The sequence below is a fragment of the Pistacia vera genome, unplaced genomic scaffold (genome assembly GCF_008641045.1).
Source record: "Pistacia vera cultivar Batoury unplaced genomic scaffold, PisVer_v2 Contig812, whole genome shotgun sequence".
Lineage (NCBI taxonomy): Eukaryota > Viridiplantae > Streptophyta > Magnoliopsida > Sapindales > Anacardiaceae > Pistacia > Pistacia vera.
In genome coordinates, this window is record NW_022196682.1 from 76,638 (window position 1) to 98,020 (window position 21,383).

General features: G+C 34.7%; 2 protein-coding genes across 2 annotated transcripts; one reads left to right on the forward strand and one right to left on the reverse strand.

Annotated features, from left to right (window-relative positions):
* Positions 1-272: 272 nt before the first annotated feature.
* Positions 273-15,433, forward strand: LOC116117491 (UDP-glucose:glycoprotein glucosyltransferase). Its single transcript, XM_031403513.1, has 25 exons — positions 273-626; positions 2,628-3,050; positions 3,157-3,310; positions 4,437-4,608; positions 5,355-5,428; positions 7,191-7,287; positions 7,361-7,473; positions 7,595-7,710; positions 8,687-8,744; positions 9,927-10,079; positions 10,179-10,277; positions 10,369-10,533; positions 10,759-10,827; positions 11,584-11,672; positions 11,788-11,950; positions 12,317-12,451; positions 12,580-12,685; positions 12,781-12,875; positions 12,991-13,103; positions 13,239-13,443; positions 13,714-13,782; positions 13,963-14,120; positions 14,594-14,695; positions 15,098-15,245; positions 15,332-15,433. The coding sequence occupies exons 1-25, from the start codon at positions 439-441 to the stop codon at positions 15,431-15,433; spliced, it is 3,366 nt and encodes a 1,121-aa protein (XP_031259373.1). The 5' UTR covers positions 273-438.
* A 983-nt stretch (positions 15,434-16,416) lies between these two features.
* Positions 16,417-17,549, reverse strand: LOC116117498 (probable WRKY transcription factor 50). Its single transcript, XM_031403520.1, has 3 exons — positions 17,150-17,549; positions 16,944-17,073; positions 16,417-16,849 (listed from the first exon to the last, which is right to left on the reverse strand). The coding sequence occupies exons 1-3, from the start codon at positions 17,418-17,420 to the stop codon at positions 16,726-16,728; spliced, it is 525 nt and encodes a 174-aa protein (XP_031259380.1). The 5' UTR covers positions 17,421-17,549; the 3' UTR covers positions 16,417-16,725.
* Between the last annotated feature and the right edge of the window lie 3,834 nt (positions 17,550-21,383).

Below are 21,383 nucleotides of genomic sequence, written 5' to 3' on the forward strand. Positions count from 1 at the left end.
CCACTTACACCCAACTCTTTTACAACCTTCAACCTTTAATATTAAGAATATGTCACTAATTTTTTTTTTTTTAATAAAATCAATGTTATTTTGATTAATATTTGAATTTGTCATAGTTTGTATTATTATTTTGTATATTATTCATTGATATAATTAACTCTGTCATTACTCAGCCAATAAGAAATTACCACGTCATCATTTCCAATCAATTTACGAAAATACTCTATGTCTGATTTGAAAAGACCACTAAACCTATCAAATCTCTCAAACTGCACTTTCAAGTCTCCGCTCCCTGGGCAAAAGTCTTGGTCTACGCAAGTGATCGCTTCCATACACAACCTAAACACGGCAACACTCGAGCTTCGCTTCACTTGACTTCGCCCTTTACTCAATGACTCATTCATTTGAACTCCTGAAACCTTAAAAGCCTCAAATTCAATGTCTTTTATCTGGGCTTCTTCGCAAATGGGGTGCCGTTTTAGATCTAGATTTTGCGTTCTGATCGTCCTTGTTTGTGTAAGCCTTGTTGGGTTTGGTTCCGTTCGTGCGGAGATTCGAAAACCCAAGAACGTTCAGGTCGCTGTTCGGGCCAAGTGGTCGGGCACTCCGTTGCTTTTAGAAGCTGGGTATGCTTTAAATTTCTGTTTTGATTAGTTTTGAAACGGAGTCATGGCCAAGAGTCATGTTACTATTCCAGTTGTATGATACTTGATGAATTTGATAGCAGGTGTGATTCGACCGTTGCATGAGATATGACCAATTATGAAGACAAAGTACTTTATTCTTATAAAATGGTGTTAATTCTCTTGTTATGATTCTGCTTCAGCATTGTAGAATGAATCATTTAATGCAAGTAGTCTGATTTTGCTAGGAAGTTGTGACTTGCCTGTATGATTTTGAACTAGTGTGTACAAAGGTGAAAACCACACAATTGCTAACTAGTTGGTGCGTTCTTTGACACTCTTTTATATGAAATTGTGTTGATATTTGCCGTGTACTCTCAGTGCTAAAAGTTTTGATAGGAAAGATAAATGTGTTATTGGTGTTATCTTAGCATAGAAAAAAAAAAGTGAGTCATTGATGTTTTTATATGCAAGAGAATGGAGGACTTTTGATCATTTGCTAGTACTTTGACTATGTAAATGAATTGTGAACTACTTTTAAACTTTCACCACCATGGTTGAATCATTAAGGAGTCTGGTGGGTGTTGGTGGTAAATGAGAAGATTTCTTCCTTTCTTCTTATGTTGAAGTATTATCGAGTGAAATTTCTTCTCCTTTCCTTTCCCTTTCTGCAGGGTTAGGAGGCTGGATTTAGCCATTTTAAGACGCTTGACTGTTTAATAACTTACTCATTAGGTACATAAGCACTTAATGATGTTGACATGTTGATTGCGATTGATTCACTTCTCATTTTATAGTTTAATAGAAGGTCTCATTTTATAGTTTAATAGAAGGATGAAAAGGGCATTGAAACATGGATTGGTTCACTAGGAAGGATCGGTTTGAAGAGGGAGGTGTTACTAATGGAGTTTTTGAGTGAAAAAACCTTAAAAAAAATTTTCAAATTGAGAGTAGTTTTTGCCATCCTGCTCGTGGGATGAGCAGTCCCATAGAAAATTAACTCCATGGTATAACTTGCATGCATATCAATTTCATCTGGAAAAAAAAGTTGAGAGTTTAGACCATGTGTTTTTGCAATGGCCTTTTTGCTTGGTAGTTGTGGAGTAATCTTATTTGTGCTTCTAAGCTGAGTTGGTTTCTCGTTTCTCTTGTGTTTATGTGCTCTCAGAAAAAAATTCGAGTCTTTGGGGTTTGATAGATGGGATTGTGCTATTATGGCTATCTTTTGAGTTATTTTGGATAGAATGGAGCAGAACAATTTTTGAAGAGAAAAAGTGGATGAGACTGAATTCTTATGGCACAAAACTAATTTCTGGGCTTCTTTTTTGGCTTCTATGTTTCCTGAATCATGGCTGTAGTGATCTGCTTGAAGGAGTATAGTTTTAGTGTTTTGTGGCTTTCATGACCTTTAATAATGTCTTGTATCTTAGTTTTTTTCTCTTTTTTTTTTTTTACTGGGCTGTCTTGATCCATACATGTATGGATAACTATAGAAAACTTGCTCACTTCTATGTAATCCTTTCTTCAATTTATGTAAGTTTTCTTGAGTTTCTTATCAATATAAAAGAAAAAAAATAAATAAATAAAGTTCAGCTGTCCCTGAATACCATGATATTTTTGCACCCTGGTTTAATTGACTTAGCTGCCAGATAGGAAATCTGAAAGCTATTCTTGGGGATTAAACATTGAGTTGGGAATTAAAAGTCTTTTTGTGTATATTGTTTGAGAATACAATTTATGTTAATTTTATGAGAAAGACATTGCATTGGTATGCCCTTGAATATTGCGTTTCTGGTTACATTTCCTGGAATGGTTCTCTTGCTTTGAAATTTCGGGGACTTTTAATATCTATCAGAAATTGTACTCTATGGTATTCTGAACTTTTTTTCCAACTATGTCTACATTTCAACCATGTATATGACACGATTACTTTTCCTATATTTATTTGTTGAAGCACAGGCTTCCAAGCTGTTGTAACTTGATTTTCTTTACTTCTTGGTGCAGAGAATTACTATCTAATGAAAGGAAAGACCTTTTTTGGAAGTTCATTGATATCTGGCATCATGCTGAAAATGATGCCGATACTTGTACAGCAAAAGGTTGCCTGAAAAGAATTTTAAAACATGGTAGCTCTCTTTTAGGTGAATCCTTAGCATCGCTATATGAATTCTCCCTTATGCTAAGGTCAGCATCCCCGAGATTGGTGCTTTACCGCCAACTGGCAGAGGAGTCTCTTTCTTCTTTTCCACTGGTGGAAGAAAGTAATTCAGAAGCGAGTGAAAATCTGGAAACCAGAATAACGGATTCCTTACTTGTTGGTGTAAATCCAAAAAGCCCAGGTGGGAAATGTTGTTGGGTGGATACTGGTGGAGCGTTGTTCTTTGACGTTTTCGAACTGTTATTGTGGCTTCGAAATCCCTCTGAAATGTAACTACTATATGATTTTCTCAGATTCCTATCTTAGATTTATTCTGGTAATTGTAATGTATTGCTTTATTGTCCTTAATTTTATTTGATTTTCTCTGGAAGCCAGTGCTGGAAACTCATTTCAGGAGCCCGAATTGTTTGATTTTGATCACATTCACTTTGATTCAAGTACTGCAAGTCCAATTGCTATTCTTTATGGTGCTCTTGGAATTGATTGCTTTAAGGAGTTTCATGTCACTTTAGTTCAAGCTGCCAAAGAGGTATATTACTTATTTTGTACTAGATTTTTGTTTGTTTTGTTTATTATTTTTGAGTTCTTTTCCTTCATGAAATAGTATGTTCTCTTCGACAAAATTCATAGACATCCACGTTTTCTTGGGAAGTAAACCATGATTTAAGTTATCGCTTGCACAAAAGCTTAAGCTGATTGGTGAGAACCCAGCAATGGTATTTAAGCTCCATCCCCCTATTACACTATCTCACAAGCACTTGCACACGGACCAAACATAACCAGAATCAAAAATACAATTTGTCTATATACTGATAGGAACCCACTCCAATAACTCAATAATTTGGGCTGGGCCATGGGTCTTTCATGGGCTTGGGTAGAACTCTCCTTGGAAAACCGGCTTGCCAAGGGAGGGTGCCCAAGCCTTTATAACCCACATGCCCACCCTTTTTCCTTTCAATGTGGGATCCCAACATATACAAATTGTTCTAATTTAGTTAATATGATAGGGGGATTCTAACACAATGCCATTTTAGCTTAGCTTTGATACTATGTTGAGTACCCACTCTAGCCATAAAGCTTTAAGGTGATAGGTAAGGGCCAACAACAGTGTCTAAGATCTAAGTACAATTTTAGAAATTGTGAGTGTTCTAAATTTTCCTATCTTACAATGCACTTGTTTTGTATAAGAAGGCAAAAACACTTTATAGAGCAAAAAATTAATCATTACAGCTATTATTAGCTAAACCTTTGACGCTATTGTGTTTGAGATTTCTTTTGGGTTTTCCTGGTGGTTATAAGGCTATAATTTAATGTTTTTCCGACGCTTATATAGCTATTGTTGCCAATATTTGGGTCTTAAGAAAAATTGCTTCTATGTGTCTAGCCATGTATATTACATATTTATTTCCTTCTTGATCTATTTGTTACTATTGGTTGAAAAGATGGAAGAAATTTGAGGATGATTGAAATGAGGAGGTGAATTTTTATGAGATAAAATTGTTTATTATAAAAGAAATTCTATGTCATAGATGAATGAGTAAAGTCCATGAATGATTAAAGAACACCTTTGTTTATTTTAATGTGACAGGATTTAATTTCTTTATATGATAAATATCTTTATGTCGGGTTCTCTATTTTTTTATGAAAATTTCCAGGGAAAAGTGAAGTATGTAGTTAGATCCGTTTTACCTTCTGGTTGTGAGGCAAAAGTTGGCATTTGTGGTGCTGATGGTTCTAGAGATTCCTTAAATTTGGGTGGCTATGGTGTTGAGCTTGCTATGAAGAATATGGAATATAAGGCTATGGATGATAGTGCGATAAAAGAAGGTTAGAATTTATGATGCATTCTCTTTATGCTTCTTTATTCTAATTTAAGCAAAAAACTTAAAAAAGGCTATGTAAATTCGGCATAGGGAAAACTAGCTTTGGCTTGTGCTGTCTTCTACGTCATTCTGTTGAATATGTCCTGTCAGTCTTGCCTGTGTTAGTTATCTGCAATGGATATCTTTGCATCCAGACTTTTTTCCATTTTGTAGATCAATAAACTCTGAGATGATTTTTTTTTTTTTTTTTTTTTAAATTCTGATGCTTCCTTGTAAATGCCTTCTTTTCTCTGGTTGTTCATACTTGTTTCAGGAGGCTGTAGGCCTGTAGCATTATGTCTATTAGGGTGTTTGTGGTGATGACATTTATCCATTTAATGACTTTCCAGTGCTTTACGGAAATTAAACTTTAAATTCAATTTTAGTATTCCCCTTTTCGGAGTTAGGTTTCATAATTGATGGATGGTACATTTATTCTAATATACTTTTATTGTTGTTTAATACCATTATCGGAGTTTCTTGGCAATCATTTTTGAATCTATTTAAAGGAATCACTGCTGCTGAATCATTGGCTTTTGGAATAATTTTTTTTTTTTTTTTTTTTATCCCAAATATAAGCTTTTATACATATGAAAGATTTCTTGCCAGTATAATGGAATGATTTTTCTTGGCTGCATATACCTTATGACTTATTTCTTTGATTTACTCCGCATATTCTTCCCCCTTAAAAGTGTGAGGTATGGATTGTAGGTGTCACCCTGGAAGATCCTCGGACGGAAGATCTTAGCCAAGAAGTTAGAGGGTTCATATTTTCCAAAATTCTGGTTTGTTTTTCTNATATGAAAGATTTCTTGCCAGTATAATGGAATGATTTTTCTTGGCTGCATATACCTTATGACTTATTTCTTTGATTTACTCCGCATATTCTTCCCCCTTAAAAGTGTGAGGTATGGATTGTAGGTGTCACCCTGGAAGATCCTCGGACGGAAGATCTTAGCCAAGAAGTTAGAGGGTTCATATTTTCCAAAATTCTGGTTTGTTTTTCTTTTAAAGTCAATTACTTTCAGTCAGATTGTTTTTATTCTGGTACTTAAATCTTAGTTAGTAAATATAAGTACAGCAAGGAAAGGGTACGGGAATTTTATGGGTATAATACGGCAAATGGTGAAAAATACATTTGTAAAAATTCAGCTATAAAATTCGGATACGGGAAAAATACGGGATATGCGAATAAAACATCTGAGGCATATAGTTCGCGAATAATACAGATTCGCTGACAAAACACAAAATTCGCGAATGATACAGGAATTATACGGCCCAACCGTATAATTCGCGTTTTATTCGCTAATTTACTAACTAGGCTTAAATTATTTGTTACCTTAAGTTTGTACCATAGCTGGTTTGCTTAGGGCCCACCACTGTTTGTACTGCAGAACCCTTACAAAAAGAACTTTCTTTAATCTATAACTACCATAACTTGGAAACTAATTCTTCCTAAATGACTTTAATCCATATATTCATGCTGTAACAGGCTGGTAAATAGGTTCTTGGATAAGATGATTTTAAATTTCTCTCTCTCATATTTTTTCCCTTCTTTCTTAAGTTGGTTCACACATCAAGTCTTATGGCTAAAGTCTTTTGAAGCTTTTATTGTGTAAAAGTCAGATCTTAGGTTTTGGGCCTTCATCCAAGTAATGAGTATCCTCAGACCCAGCTACTGAACTTCCATTTTTTATAAATAGACTTAGGTGTCACAGTTAATGGTATGTCATGCCATCTATAAATTATGGCACAAAATTATATGTAAAGGACAAAGATTGTGTTTACAAGAAGCAGTCTAAGATAATTCAATTGTGTGCAACAAAGACCATAATGAACTGGTCAATGGCTTCAACTTTATGGGAAGAACTTGTTTAGAAGCTAAGATGTATTGGACCATCCTGGTTTCGTGTGAATAACTTCTTATTCAGACTGTAGTTGTCTCTGGAAGAGAATAAGAAAGCCAAAACCCTTTGGAGATGTTTAAGCTCTTCTTTGTGTTATTAAGCTAGAAAGAAAACAATTGGATTTTTTAATTAGAAAAGAGAAGAAAACAGAATTTATGGTAAAGAGTTTGCTTTATTTCTCCGCTTTGGGCTTCAGTTGCTTAGAAGTTTCAAGATACTTAATTTTTTTCTTCAGTCTTCTCAATTGGGTTCTTAGGTTCATTTTGTATTAGTGGAGGGATGATTTCTTACTACAAACAAGTGTATAGATTGTTTCCCTACCTGGTCCACAATTGTATCTCCTCACCTTGTACTAATTTAATGCAAAGTTTATAGTTTCTTTAAAAACATAATAAAAAGCCAAAATTAACTGCTTAGGGGGTTACTCAAATTTTTGGGTTAAAGGGTTCATAGTGTTAATGCTTTATTGTTGTGACACCTCCCTCAATTGCTATGATGGGTGGTTTCCACTAATGATATTTGTCATGAAAACAATACTATACTGATCGTTACAGAGTAATTGTAGTTTTAGATGATTTTCTTCAGTGCTGAAATTTGGACCTAGAACCGGGAAATGATGCTATCTTACATATCTTTGTAGGAACGCAAACCTGAGCTTACATCTGAGATAATGGCTTTCAGGGATTACCTATTGTCATCCACAATATCAGACACCCTTGATGTTTGGGAACTAAAGGGTATTTATAACTCTACGTTTTTCTGTTGCTACTTTTTATATATTTCTATCTGTCTTATGCCTTTGTTCAACAGATTTAGGGCATCAAACTGCTCAGAGAATAGTTCATGCCTCTGACCCTCTGCAGTCAATGCAAGAAATTAGCCAAAATTTTCCGAGTGTAGTTTCTTCATTATCTCGTATGAAGGTAAATATGTTTCTTCATTATTTGAACATGTATTTGTGTTGATACTTGGAGTGTTTGCTCCAAAGATAAAGTGATCTATTACTTTTTCTGACTGGAATGTACAATTGTTTACATTTCGCAGCTCAATGAATCAATTAAAGAAGAAATAACTTCAAACCAGCGTCTGATGCCCCCTGGGAAGTCCATAATGGCTCTTAATGGTGCTGTGATCAATGTTGATGATATTGACCTTTATCTGTAATGCTTTTTACCCCTTTAGTATTTTCTTTATTCTTTTCCTCTTTTTGTTTTTGCTGAAGATCTTACCCATCCTAAATTTCTCAATGTCTTTATTTTTAGCTTATCTAGTCCAGAAGGTAATGTTGTCCATTTACATTTTTTAGGATGCCCATTATACAAGATATCATGTCACTATGTGTTGTATTATATTAGGTTTAACATGTTTAGTTCTATCATATACAAATCCATGCTATGTGCTTCTCTGTTGAAAAGTTATACCATCTCTGTTTTTATTTTATTGATTGAGTATTTTTGGAAAACGCCTGGGAGAACCTGAATTGGAGCCAAAGGTTACTTATTGTGGTGCTGTAGTTCAATCTAGTTGTGTTTGTATGGGACTGCTTTAGCAAGGAAAATTCAGCTTAGCTCATATTGGTCTAGGACAAAAGGCTTGGAATAACATATGCTCCACTAACCTGATGTCATGTGTAGTTATCCATCTTTTAAATCTTTTTTCCCCAGGGAAATGAGGTTGAGGGTTGCATTTGGTTGATATCTTGCACAAACTTTTTCTGTCAAAATTCCAAGAAGACAAATTATGAGAAGAAAACAAAACCAGTCTTTGTGGAATCAAGTAATGTAACTAAGTAATTGAACTGTAGTACTTTGAGATCAAGTTCTTTTAGTTTCAATAATGCTGACATGGATCTGCATAATGTATTCTTTACAAAGCATTTTCTGTTGAATGATACTACTCATATTAGCTGAGGAAATCATGCTAAAAATTAACCAATTAGTTATTAACCTTTTAACTGCCTGTATTGTTCTCTTTTGATTTATTGTTTATTAGTTTAAGAAAAAGAAGAAATGTGCTTTGCCTTGATTGATCTGTTATAGTATATTTCTTCACGTCATCAGTTATCTTTTTTTATTCTTCATTTATTTTGTTGCCTTTAAAATTGACTCTTATTATTATTCTATTATTTTCTTATAGGTTGATTGACTTGGTTCATCAGGAGTTATCCTTGGCTGATCAATTTTCAAAATTTAAGGTTTAGGATGCTAATCCTCTCTTCATTCTCATAATGTCTATTTTCATACCTTAGTGGTTATTTATATGGAACAACTTAGTTGAACTCATATTGTGGTTGAATTGTTTGCTCGGCTTGTTTGAGGAGTCCCATTTAAACACCAATTATGCTAATATTCTTTCTCCTAATAGTTTATTTATCCAACATGATTTGGTTGACAAACTTACCTTTGGGGCGCTGTGTGATTTAGTATTGGAAAACCTTTTATTGTTACTCTTTATATGAGGTTGTAAATGTCTTGGGTCATCCAATATACATTTGCACTCTGTTAGTAGTGCCAAACACTTAAGAAGGGCAGTGCATAGTTTCTAGCTGGGTTAATGTTAGGGCTAACACAGTCCACATATGTATCAATGATCTGCTATAAATGCAAGACAAGAAAAAATGTCAATAAAAATAATAATAACAAAGCCATCTAACAGCATCTTAATCTTCAGGTATGGTTCAATATTTTTGAAATTAACTTTGACTGAAGCCATGATGAATAAATGATGCATTAGATTAAAAAGGGTGGTTGATTAGTACTTGATTTATCTGACGAGTCTTTTTTTTTTCTTTTCACACTTTGCTCTTTAACCTTAAGACATTATTGAGCAGCACTGGCATTCTTGCTGAATTTGTAGTTTTGTTCGGTTACCCTGTTTACATTACAAGTGTGACTTGAATTTCAACTTTTTCTTTTAATTTTTCAGTACATGTGCTATTCTTCTAGCATACAGGAACCAATACATTGATAAATGTTTAAAAGGAATTTTTGTATCTAAATATTGTTTACGTTTCATTTGGTGACTTCTTTGTTTTGGTGTCACGCACACCTTCCTTGTCAATTATTTATGGGTAAATTTCATCTATGCCCATTAAGATTTGGTGTAAGAATATGTCAGTATGAAGTTCATGAACTCAAGAGGAGGCCTATGACAATTACAAAGGAGGTTTATGACTATTTTAAAATCCAAGTGGAGGTCTATGACATATATTAGATAGCTCTCAAGGATGTTTAATGAAGATTTTCATTCTATTTATTGATTTTGTTCTCTTTCTAAGCTTGGTTAAATATTTAATCTAGTATGTCTATTCCAAGTTGTTTAAAGCAAAAATTTTGGACTAGTGTTTCTTAGAAAAAGTGACATGTTCTACTTTCAGATTCCACATAACATTATAAAGAAACTTCTATCAATTGTGCCTCCTTCAGAGTCCAATATGTTCCGTGTTGATTTTCGTTCTACTCATGTTCATTATCTCAATAACCTGGAAGAAGATGCTATGTATAAGCGATGGCGGAGCAATATAAATGAGGTAGAATAATCATCTGTCAGTTTCTTCTTTCTTGCAGTAAGATGTTCTTAATGTGCATGATTTCCTGTTTGTATGGTTCCTTATGATTATTCTCTGTAGATTTTGATGCCTGTCTACCCTGGGCAACTACGTTATATTCGGAAGAACCTCTTTCACGCTGTTTATGTTCTTGATCCAGCCACAGTCCATGGTCTTCAGGCATGTTTTCCTATCAAGCTGCTAATTGTATTATGTGCCTGCATCTTGTTTCCAAAATTTTTTATTGTAATATGTTATTTGAATCATGCAGATTATCGACATGATTACATCTTTGTACAAGAATAATTTTCCTGTGAGATTTGGTGTGATACTCTATTCGACCAAGTTTATCAATAAGATTCAAATAAATGGTGGTGAGCTCCAGTCTTCTGCTTTGGAAGATGACAGTGAAGTCAAGGAGGATACTTCCAGTTTGGTATTGCTTCTTATAGTTGTTATTTCTTTCTACTTGGCTTGAATTTACTTTCTGAGAGCACGCTTGGTCCAGTTAAATTACTCTTATGTGCTGTCATTTATTAGATAAGTTACTTTCATTTATTTCATTAGCAATCTCAGTGATGCATACATTTATGATAAAAAGTGTTCTGCTTTTGCCAATGATGATGCTAATGGACACTACTTTCATTACTTCATTTTGCAGATTATACGTCTTTTCAGTTATATTAAGGAAAACTACGGGACCCAAACAGCTTTCCAGTTTCTGAGCAATGTATGAGCTTGCTTTTTACAATTATTCCTGGTTATATGCAACTTGAAATAACTGATTCAGTCTTAAGGATTGCTTGTGATATTGTTGCTATTTGTTGCCATGCTTCTCTTACATCTTTTTTAAGTAGGGAGTTGCGTTCTTGTTGAAAAATTAGTGGTTACACTACGTAGGGATGTTGCTGTAAAACCTAACAGCCAGTAGCTTGTTTTTGTCCAACTCTTACATGCGTCTTCCTGCTCAAGCTTGCTTCTTGTTGTTAGGGTGGTGATATTTCAGACTTCAAATGGCATAGTCTCATGCGTTTTCTTACTTGCACATAGTGCCTTGCACATCTTGTTTCTCTTACTTTGACATGATGTCATGCACATAATGACGTTCTTACTTGTTTCCTTCTTGTTCCCATGCTTCGTGTCCTTCTTCTTGTTGTTATTATCATCGCCTTTGCTGCCATTTATATCTCCTTGGGGGACTTTTTTAGTGGCTGAATTTCATTGCAAATGTGGAAGGTCCTAGGTTTATTTCCTTGGATACACATAATTTATCGGGGCCTGCTAGTGACACACTAGCGGGCATTGTAAGGAAATGTAGGATGTGGAGAGTTTAGATATATATTGATTGTTAAGTTGTCTCTTATGCTTTGTGAGTTTGGATATTTGTGATAATTTGAAACAGCTTTGAGTGTGTTCTTTCTCTACCCTTTTTGTTGTTTATGAAAACATTATCTAACAAGTTTTACATTATCTCTCAACATGATAGGTAAATAGATTAAGGATGGAGTCAGAGGATTCTGAAGATGATGCTCTTGAAATGCATCTTATTGAGGGAGCTTTTGTAGAAACCATATTGTTAGTTCAACAAATTTTGTATTTTTTACATCTTCCATACCCTTAAACTTTAAAAATATCTGAAAGTTTATTAAACCAGATAACTAAAAGATAAATCTTCCTTTCTGTTTTATAGACCAAAGGCAAAATCTCCACCTCAAGATCTATTACTGAAGCTGGAAAAGGAGCAAAGTTTGAAGGAGAAATCTCAAGAGACTTCAATGTTCGTTTTCAAACTGGGTTTGGCCAAGCTGCAGTCTTGCCTCTTGATGAATGGTCTTGTATTTGATTCTAATGAGGTAGTTCTGATGTTTGCCCTTGTAAATCTAATCTGTATAATAAACTGTGTAACTAACATTTCCTACTTGATCATTTATGGTTTTACAACACTTAGGAATACCATTCTATTGGAGTGACTCTACGAGCTCAGATCCAACTTACCATTCTTTTCAATCATTCCATTTGAAAATTTATTTAGGCAGCATGAGATTTCCTGGTGTTTGCATATGTTATATGGTTAAAGAATTGTTTTCCACTTCTCCTTTGTGGACCATGTCGACTTATATTGAGTTTATTAAATATTGTTTTATGTATTACTTGTGATCTGTGTTTGGACAATAAGCCCATTTCCAATTGGGTAACGATTTTTCGGTTCACTTGATCAGGAGGCCCTTATAAATGCCATGAATGATGAGCTTCCAAGAATACAAGAACAAGTTTATTATGGGCATATAAGCTCTCGTACTGATGTACTGGACAAATTCCTATCAGAAAATGGTATTAGTCGCTATAATCCACAGGTAAAGGTCATGATCAATTTTTCATTCTTCGATTAGGAAATGGTTTGGGAGAAGGTTGCTCTATACTTTCTCTCTCACACGCACACTCATTAAATAGCTCATTAATCTTTGCTATTGGATTGATGTAGATCATTGCCGATGCCAAGGTTAAACCTAGGTTTATTTCTTTGGCTTCATCAATTCTTGGTGGGGAGTCTTGGCTGAAAGATGTTAATTATTTGCATTCTCCAGAAAGTAAGCAAATATTATGTTGAAACTAGTAGCTCCTGGCTTTCATATTCTTGAATCTATGTATATGACATGTGGTTTGTCTGACTGTCCTATGTCAGCTATGGATGATGTGAAGCCTGTGACACACCTTCTGGCTGTTGATGTCATGTCAAAGAAGGGGATAAAGCTGCTTCGTGAAGGAATTCATTTTCTGGTTATTAAATTTCTGGATTGCATGCTTCATTAAATGCCACTGTGTTTCTTATTGTCATTTTTATCATTGTTGACGTTAATATTAATATTTTTTCAATTCATATATCCTGATGCAGATCAGAGGATCTAAAGTTGCTCGATTAGGTGTTCTATTTAGTGCTAGTCAGGAGGCTGATTCATCTAGTCTCCTTTTAGTGAAGGCTTTTGAAATCACTGCATCCACATATAGGTTTGTGAAGTGTTTGAGGGCATTATGTGCTATATATCTTTCAGTTCTAGTAAATATACTATTCTACATAAAACAAGCTTTGAATATGCTTCTTATATTGATCATATAATTGTTTGCCTTTATGCTCTTATGCAGCCATAAGAAAAAGGTACTTGAATTTTTGGATCAATTATGCTTATATTATGAGCGTACCCTTGCATTTCCAGTATCTGCTAAAAGCACTCAAGCATTTATTGATAAGATCTCTGAGTTTGCTGAGGCAAATGGCTTATCATCCAAAGTTTTTATTTCCTCTCTTCCTGAATATCATGATGGGAGCGTGAGAAAGTGTCTGAATAAGGTATGCCATCATTAGTTTCGTTTTGGCCTTCAAAAGAAATTTTCTCATTTCCTCTTGAATAAATTCTGTTATGTTTCTTATGAATAAGAGAGAAGAAAAGTCTTGTCCTGGTATAATGTTAATAGGTGTCAGTACAGATCATATCATAGATTCTTGTTTTGATTTCTGTATTTTCTGTTTTACTCATTAGGTCTCTTTTTGGGGTCTTTGAAATTCATGAGTTTGATCAATATTGACATTTTGTAACTAAAGTTATTATAATAACTGCAGGTGGTGCAATTTTTGTATAGGGAACTTGGAGTTGAACCTGGTATTAATGCTATCATTACTAATGGGAGGGTGAGACCTATCTTTTTTTCTTTTTTCCTTTATTCTTTTGTTTGATTCGAAGTCTTTAAGTCTTTGCTCTTTTCCTGTAGATGATTAAGAAGCTTTAGTAATTTTACACAATTGCTTTTATCATATTTGCATTTATTTTGGTAACTGAATTTAATCAAATCATCTTTTGACATTTGATAGGTGATGTCCCCTATCGATGTAAGCACATTTCTGAGTCATGATCTAGATCTTTTGGAGTCAGTGGAGTTCAAGCACAGAATAAAGTATGTCTGGGAAATAATAGAAGGAGTGAACTGGCTGAACGAGTATCCCGACATAGACCCAGACATTCTCACAAGGTTTACTGGCATTCTACACCGTTGTTGGTTATCTTTATTTTTTATTTCATCACTTTAGTAGACTAATGAGAAGAGAGCAAATCATATTTTATTTTGCATATTTTGTTCTAGTTTCTTCTTAGCGCTTACACATGATTTTCGATTTTCTTGTTTTGTATTTTACTAGTTTTCTCTTTTTGTAAGCACATTAGAAATCTATAATTTATGGAATTTCTTCTGTCAGTGTTATCTATAATTCAGCTTTTTAAGAAACATGTATTAGGAGGTTATGCTAATTTTGGATAAACCCGGTAAATATATTGAGAAAAATAAAAATACAAGGAAAGGGAAAAACCCTTAAGCTTGCAAACCCTTGGACAGACCCAAGAGGCAAATCCAGAACAAAAAAAAAAAAAAAAGCAGCCTATACTCATAGCCCAGACAGACCCAGGCCTGTACAAAAGAGATGCTAATTTTATAAATGCTTTTTGCAGCAAATTTGTAAGTGATATCATCATGCTTGTGTCATCTGCCTTGGCTATGCGGGAGCGAGGCTCTGAAAGTGCACATTTTGAGATTTTAAGTGCAGAGCATAGGTAAGGGCTTTTATACATGCTTAGATACAGTTAAGATTCATCTCGTGTCTTCTCTTCTTTCTTTTTCTATTAACTTTAGTTCTATTATTCTGTCTTTCGTATTAATCTGCTCATTTTGGTAACACTAAGCTTCCCTAAAATAAGATATAGTATGGTCCTGACTAGAGAATTATTATATATGTAGACATTATGTCATCTTAAATTTCATCTTGCATCTCTTAAATATCTAAGTCAGTTTTCAACAAAAAGAATATAAGGCAATTAGGTGTTTTCATAAGTTTTCAGCTACATCTTTAGAAATCTAATATAAAATTTTGCCAATAAGCTTTTATGCTTGCGGATTCTGATGTCTTTCAATTTAAGAGTCCTAAGATGTAACTATATTGTTTACTGCTTGTGCAGTGCCGTTGTTTTAAACAGTGAGAATTCTGTTCTTCAAATTGATGCGGTTATTGATCCTTTAAGTCCAACTGGCCAAAAGCTTTCTTCCATTCTTCGAGTTCTACAGAAATACACTCGATCAAGCATGCGAATCGTTCTGAACCCAGTGGTGAGTAAATTGTTGTATTTTCACTCACATTAAATATATGAATTTTCCTAACTAGCCTGTATATACTATTTGGCTTTTGGAAACAGAAACAAAATGGTTCAAAGAGCATTGTTCTTATAGAATTTTGGTTTTATGTGATGTTCATAATTATATGGTCTTCGTCGAGAAGCTGTTCACGTTTAGCTTGATTTTTGAAGAAAAGGAATATCTATTTCTGCATGTGGCTCTATGTTTTAATGTGCTTGGGAAATAACAGTTGGTCGCACTTGTTTATTTATGTAATGTTCAATGCTATTGGTTCTTTATTGAGAAGCCTTTATAAGTTGATTTTCAAAGCAGAAAGGAATATTATTCTGCATGTGGATAAGACTTGATGCCTTTGTAAAGAAAAGGAAAATTGAGATGCATTTGTGAACATTTTCAAACTAGTAATGGACTGTGTGTTCTAAGAAATTTGATTATATTCACCCATATATCTAATGATGAATTCTTTCAGGGAGATTTTGAAATTATTAATTGTTTCTGGGGATTTTGAAATTACTTTTGCATGCTGTGGTAGCTTTGAGGATCATTCTTAGATATCCAAACCCTACTGTGCACACCCTTATATTTTGCCATGACGACTTTGTCTTGGTTAGTTGAAACACACTATGTAGTTCACTTTTCTCAAGCAAGACAGAAACTGCAAGAGCATCTTATACAGAGTAGATTATTGCATCGTCTACTCCAGTTTTGTGATGGTTTATTTGGAGCATATTCATTCAGAATACGGAGATCAGATTGTCACCAATGTATTATGTTGAATTCCTAAGATTAGAATGTGAAAACTTAGGAGTTATCTGGGCTTTATCTAGTTTTAAAATTTAAAAGTTAGGATAATCCTAACTTAGGGTTATGTATGATATGTATTTNATAAACACCCTTAATGAAATGGTGGAAGTGGGACAAAGAATAATAGGACCACATGTGTCATATTATTAATGACATCATTAACACTATGTTAGCAAATAAGAAAATAGATGGAATAATAGTTTTAAGAAATTTGATAAATTTTAAATAAAATAATAATTATTTATACCAAGAAAGGAAGCAAAACAACCCAGTTTTCAAGCAAAACAGAGAGAAATGGTGCTTAAAAGAAGAAAAGGAAGAACATTGTACAACTTAAAGATAAAAAGGAAGGTGCTTCCATGAAATTTATTATACGAATATACTTAAAAACACATAAAATCTAATTGACAGAATTTCAGTAGAAGCAAAAGTGATATATAAAGCTCAGCAATAATGCACTGAAATTGACAAGACTTTATATTATCTAATTGAAAGAGATCAATCTCCTCTTAAAAAGCTTACTAATTCTACAAGAGTAGGTGCAAAATTATCTTACAAAATTGCAGAAACATACTGCTTAATAGTCACAAGTATTTGAGACTGATTGTGCATGGTTCCCTTTCACAGGCGTGGGTTCATAAAAGCAAAACTAGGTGGTGCTTGGATGAGTATGAAGACCTTCATATGTAGTAATTACATAACTTGGATCTTCTCTAACTCTTTCAACTCTTTTTTTTACCGGGCATCCTTCGATCCAGCATTTATAGTAGTTCCTGTGTTTATCACATCAAATGGTATATAAATCTTTTACATTTGGTAGAAATTCAACTTATCTAAAACACTAGACGTTCAAATTGTTCGCCATACCTTGGATTCGGGCTGTTCTTCACCATCTTCTTCCCATACTTCCTCCACCTGTATCCATCGTCCAATATCTCAATCTCTGATTTTGTCTTGAACGCAACTCTCTTCCTCTCCCGACCACTTTCACTTTCATCTAATGTCACACGCAACCATTAGTATAAATACTTACAAGAACAAAATTTACATGACAAATTTAACAACTTCCTTACTGTTACTAGGTCCTTCGGTTTGGCCACCAATTCCTCCCGATTCAATTACTTCATTTGCTCGATAAACCGGATTCTGAACAGCCCCGAAAATTGTGGCCGCTTGATCGTCCTCTAGCCACTGATCAAATGTGAAGTAGTCGGAGAGCTCAAAATTGGTCGGTTCCGCGGTGTAGTCACTCTCAGGCGAGTCCTGAGGTGGAAAATTTGCATTATTACGGTTTTCGGACGACATATCGAACAAGTTAGGACTGTAAGGAAGAGATTGCAGCATTTCTTTGTTTTATAGAAATCTGGAACAGAATTACAAGTTGGAGGTGGGTTCATGCTAAGGTTCCTGGGATATTGCAGGAAGCTTCAACGTTAATTCTGAAAGCAAAGGGAAGATGTGAAGATGGAAAGGGAGTGGGGCATGGGGGGATGACTTAAAGAGAAGACTTGGAGATTTATATTTGTTTAGGTTGACGTTTTTTAATCAATTAAAGTCTCGTCCCAGCCTTACACAAAACTGAAAGTGACTTCAACATTCATAATCTAGATTAACTGTTGCTGTTGTAACATTTATTTTTATTTAGAATAAGGCTTTCTTTTTTCAACTGGTATATTCCATCTTCTGCATGACCTATTTATTTGTACAGGAACTTACGAATGTAAAAACATATTATTTCATCATTTATATATTGATGTCCTATCCTGTGTAATTTAGATGAGAAATTTGAGATGCTCACAGTTTTAGATATATCATATACTACGACCATTTTGAATGCAAAAAACTCGTTGCGTATTTAAACCAGTCTTTCATTTTCAAAGTTTGCATCAGCTGGTCTAGTTTATCGTAAGAATTTAAGACCAATCCATTCCAGTCTACACGTGCTTATGACCTAATTGGTTTGTGTATTCATCGAAACACACTTTTGAATAAGCCAAGGAAATATCGAAAAGACGATTTTTTGTTTTTGAACCATGCACCACTTAATACTTCTAGCCATGGATGTGAGGAGCAAATGATTAAATGCCATATTGGCCTTGAATTTAATTAAAAAGCCATGTAGTTTTTTAGTCTTTACTAAATGATCTTATTTTTTATTAAGACAAACTAATAACAATTAAATACTAATCATGACTTAATTAGGATTAATGAAGTATTGTGTAATCTTTTAAAAATTATAATATGTCCCCAAAAACTTGAAATTCTTGCAAGCAAACTGAAACATAACATCTTCTTCTTCTTCCTCCTGCCATTAACGCATCCCTCCCTTGGTTGCTACTTATTCTAAGCTTCGTCTACATCTTCTTCTTTCTCCTTCCTGTACATCTTCTTTTTCTCGCCATTAACACTTCCACCAAAATCCTCCTCCTCCTCCTCCTCCTGACATTTCGTCCAAGTATGTGTATTTCCCCTTTCCATTTTATATTTCGATTTACAAAGATTTAATGATGGATTGAGTTTGGGTTATGATTTTGATGTAGTTGTTTAGGTTGTTGGGTTGTGTTTGATGTAATGCAAGTTGAAAAGAGTGAAATTTGTTGAATATTTTCTTGCATTGTAAGTAGTTAGGGGTGGTAGCACCAATTGTAGGTGGAGATGACTGAAAATGTGTTATGGATATCATGGATCGCTTAAGTAATTTGGTGTATGACTTAAGCGATCTGCTATAAGTCTGGCATATGGCAGCAAATCGCTTAAGTGCATATGCATTTTAAAATCTTTCAACCCTTAATATATCAGTTAATAATATATTTTTTCTTGCATTATAGGTACCTGGCTATTATTAGACATGAGACAAGTTGTTCTGGGTGCTGAATGTTTTGGTGAGTGAGTGGAGGAAGAAAGTTAGTGGATGTGGATTAGGAAGAGCAAATAAGTTATACCAATTGATGTGAGCATAAATGTTAGTTTTGATGAGTTGATTGATGAAATAATTAGAAGAAGTGATTTGAGTTGCTCACGTAGTGATATAGTTGTAAAGTATGTTTTAAGCAGAGTTCTTGAACATTATAAGATACCTTCTGTTATATTAAAGTCGGATGAAGGTGTAAAGTTATATATAATTGATGTGGGCGATAATGGTTTGAGGCCGATTTTAAGAGTTTCTTTTGTAGATAAACCGTTGGAAGTTGGTTCAAAGGAAGGGGATAACGAGGAAGTTGGTTGAGAGAATGCTGGTTTTAATTTGAACTATGAGGGCATTGATTTCTTAGTTGAAAAATCAAGAGTAGGCAGTAATTTGGGTGGTAAGGAGGACACTGTAGAAGAGGTTGGTCATGTGCAATAGAATGAAAATGTTGACGAGGAGGACCCTGTACATGTTCCCGCAAACATAAAGATTCCTTTAAATACAGATTATGCAGAAGGTGTAGTTTGTGAGGAAGAGAACACTATGGTCATTTATGCAGGTTCAGAGGCGACAATTGCAGGTAGTAGTGAATTAGCTCATGTTTTTACTAATGGATCAGACTTGCGCGTAGGGTATTTATTTGACAACAAAGAGGAAGTGGTAAGGAAGCTAAAACTTGTTGCCGTGAGAGATAATTTTGAGTTTATCACCAAAAAGTATAATTCATCGGTAATGATGGTTGCATGTCGAGACCAAAAGTGCAAGTGACGGGTTTATTGTATAAGGTTGGCAGAGTCCAAAAAATTTATTGTTAGCACATATACCCGTGAGCACACATGTTGGTTGAGACATATTTCAGGTAAGCATCGACAAGCCTCCGCTGATGCTATTGGACAATTTGTCAAAAGTCAATTTGTTGAGGGAAAGGTCCATCTCCTAAGGATATTCAGAGACTTATGCGCAAAAAGTTGGGATGCACTATTAGTTACTGAAAATGCTAGAAAGAGAGACAACATATACAAGATTTTATAAGGGGAACGCCAGAGCACGGGTACGTAGTATTGGAAGCGTACTATTATATGCTTGAGTTGACAAACCAAGGTAGCAAGACAACTTTGAAATAGGACAAGAATATGAGGTTTAAATATTTTTTTGTTGCTTACAGTGCTGCTATAAGGGGTTTTGTAAACATGAGAAAAGTGTTGGCTATTGATGGTTGCTTTTTGACGGGAAAGTATGGAGGTACATTGTTGGTGGCCATTGCATAGGACAGCGAGAATCACACATATCCCATTGCATGGTGTGTGGTTGACTCTGAGAACGACAAGTTGTGGACTTGGTTTTTTTAGTAATTATATACGATAGTGCTTGACTGTGACGAGTTGTACATAATATCCGATAGACACAACTCTATAAAGAAAGGGATTGTCACTATTTACCCTCAAGCACATCACGGATTCTGTATGAAACACCTTGGTGAGAACATAAAACAAAAGTTTAAGTGTGCTGGCCTCCTTTAGACATACTACATGGCAGCAAAACCTTATCGAGTTGATAAGTTCAAGGAGCACTTCCGGAAAATCCGAATCAAGGATGATAGAATTGCTAAGTATCTTGAGCATGATGTTGGTTTCGAGCGATGGAGTAGAGCTTACTTTCTTGGAGAAGGTTTGATGTCATGATCATGAACATAGCCGAGTCCATAAATTCGAAGTTGTTAATAGAAAGAAAGTTTCCAATAGTTGCCTTTTTTGATGCAATCTAGAGGACATTGTCACGGTGGTTCTATGAGCGTTGTATGAAGTCAGATAATTTTACCACAACCTTTGTTCCTTCAGTTGAAAAATTATTACGAGAACGTATGGAACTGTCAAATGCACTATTTGCCTATCCTCTTAAAGCTCAAGAGTTCACAATGCGTGGCTATGATTTGGATGCCCTAGTTAACTTCTTAGTAAAACTTGTAGCTGTAAAGTGCTTGACATTCAATGTTTACCTTGTCCTCATGCACTAGCAGCATTGAAACACCAATGGAAGCCAGATTTTGGTTCAAGAATTTACATGAAACTTTGCTCCCTTCTCTATATGGAAAATCACTACATGCTGGCTTATTCAGAAACGATATATCCAATTTCTCTAGAAGAGTAGTGGGTGGTGCCACTAGAGTTGGTTGACATTATCATCCATCCGCCATTCAAGAAGATAGAAAAGGGGAGAAAAATAGTTAAGCGTATTCCATCAGCATGTGAGGTTCCTCAGAGGATGAATAAATGCTCAATTTGCAAGCAACTTGGCCATAAGAGAAGTAGCTGCCAAAATCGATCACATGCAGATCCAGAAAATTAGGTTTGAATTGATTAGAAGCAAGAAAGCAAGCAATCTGCAGATAAGATCAGATA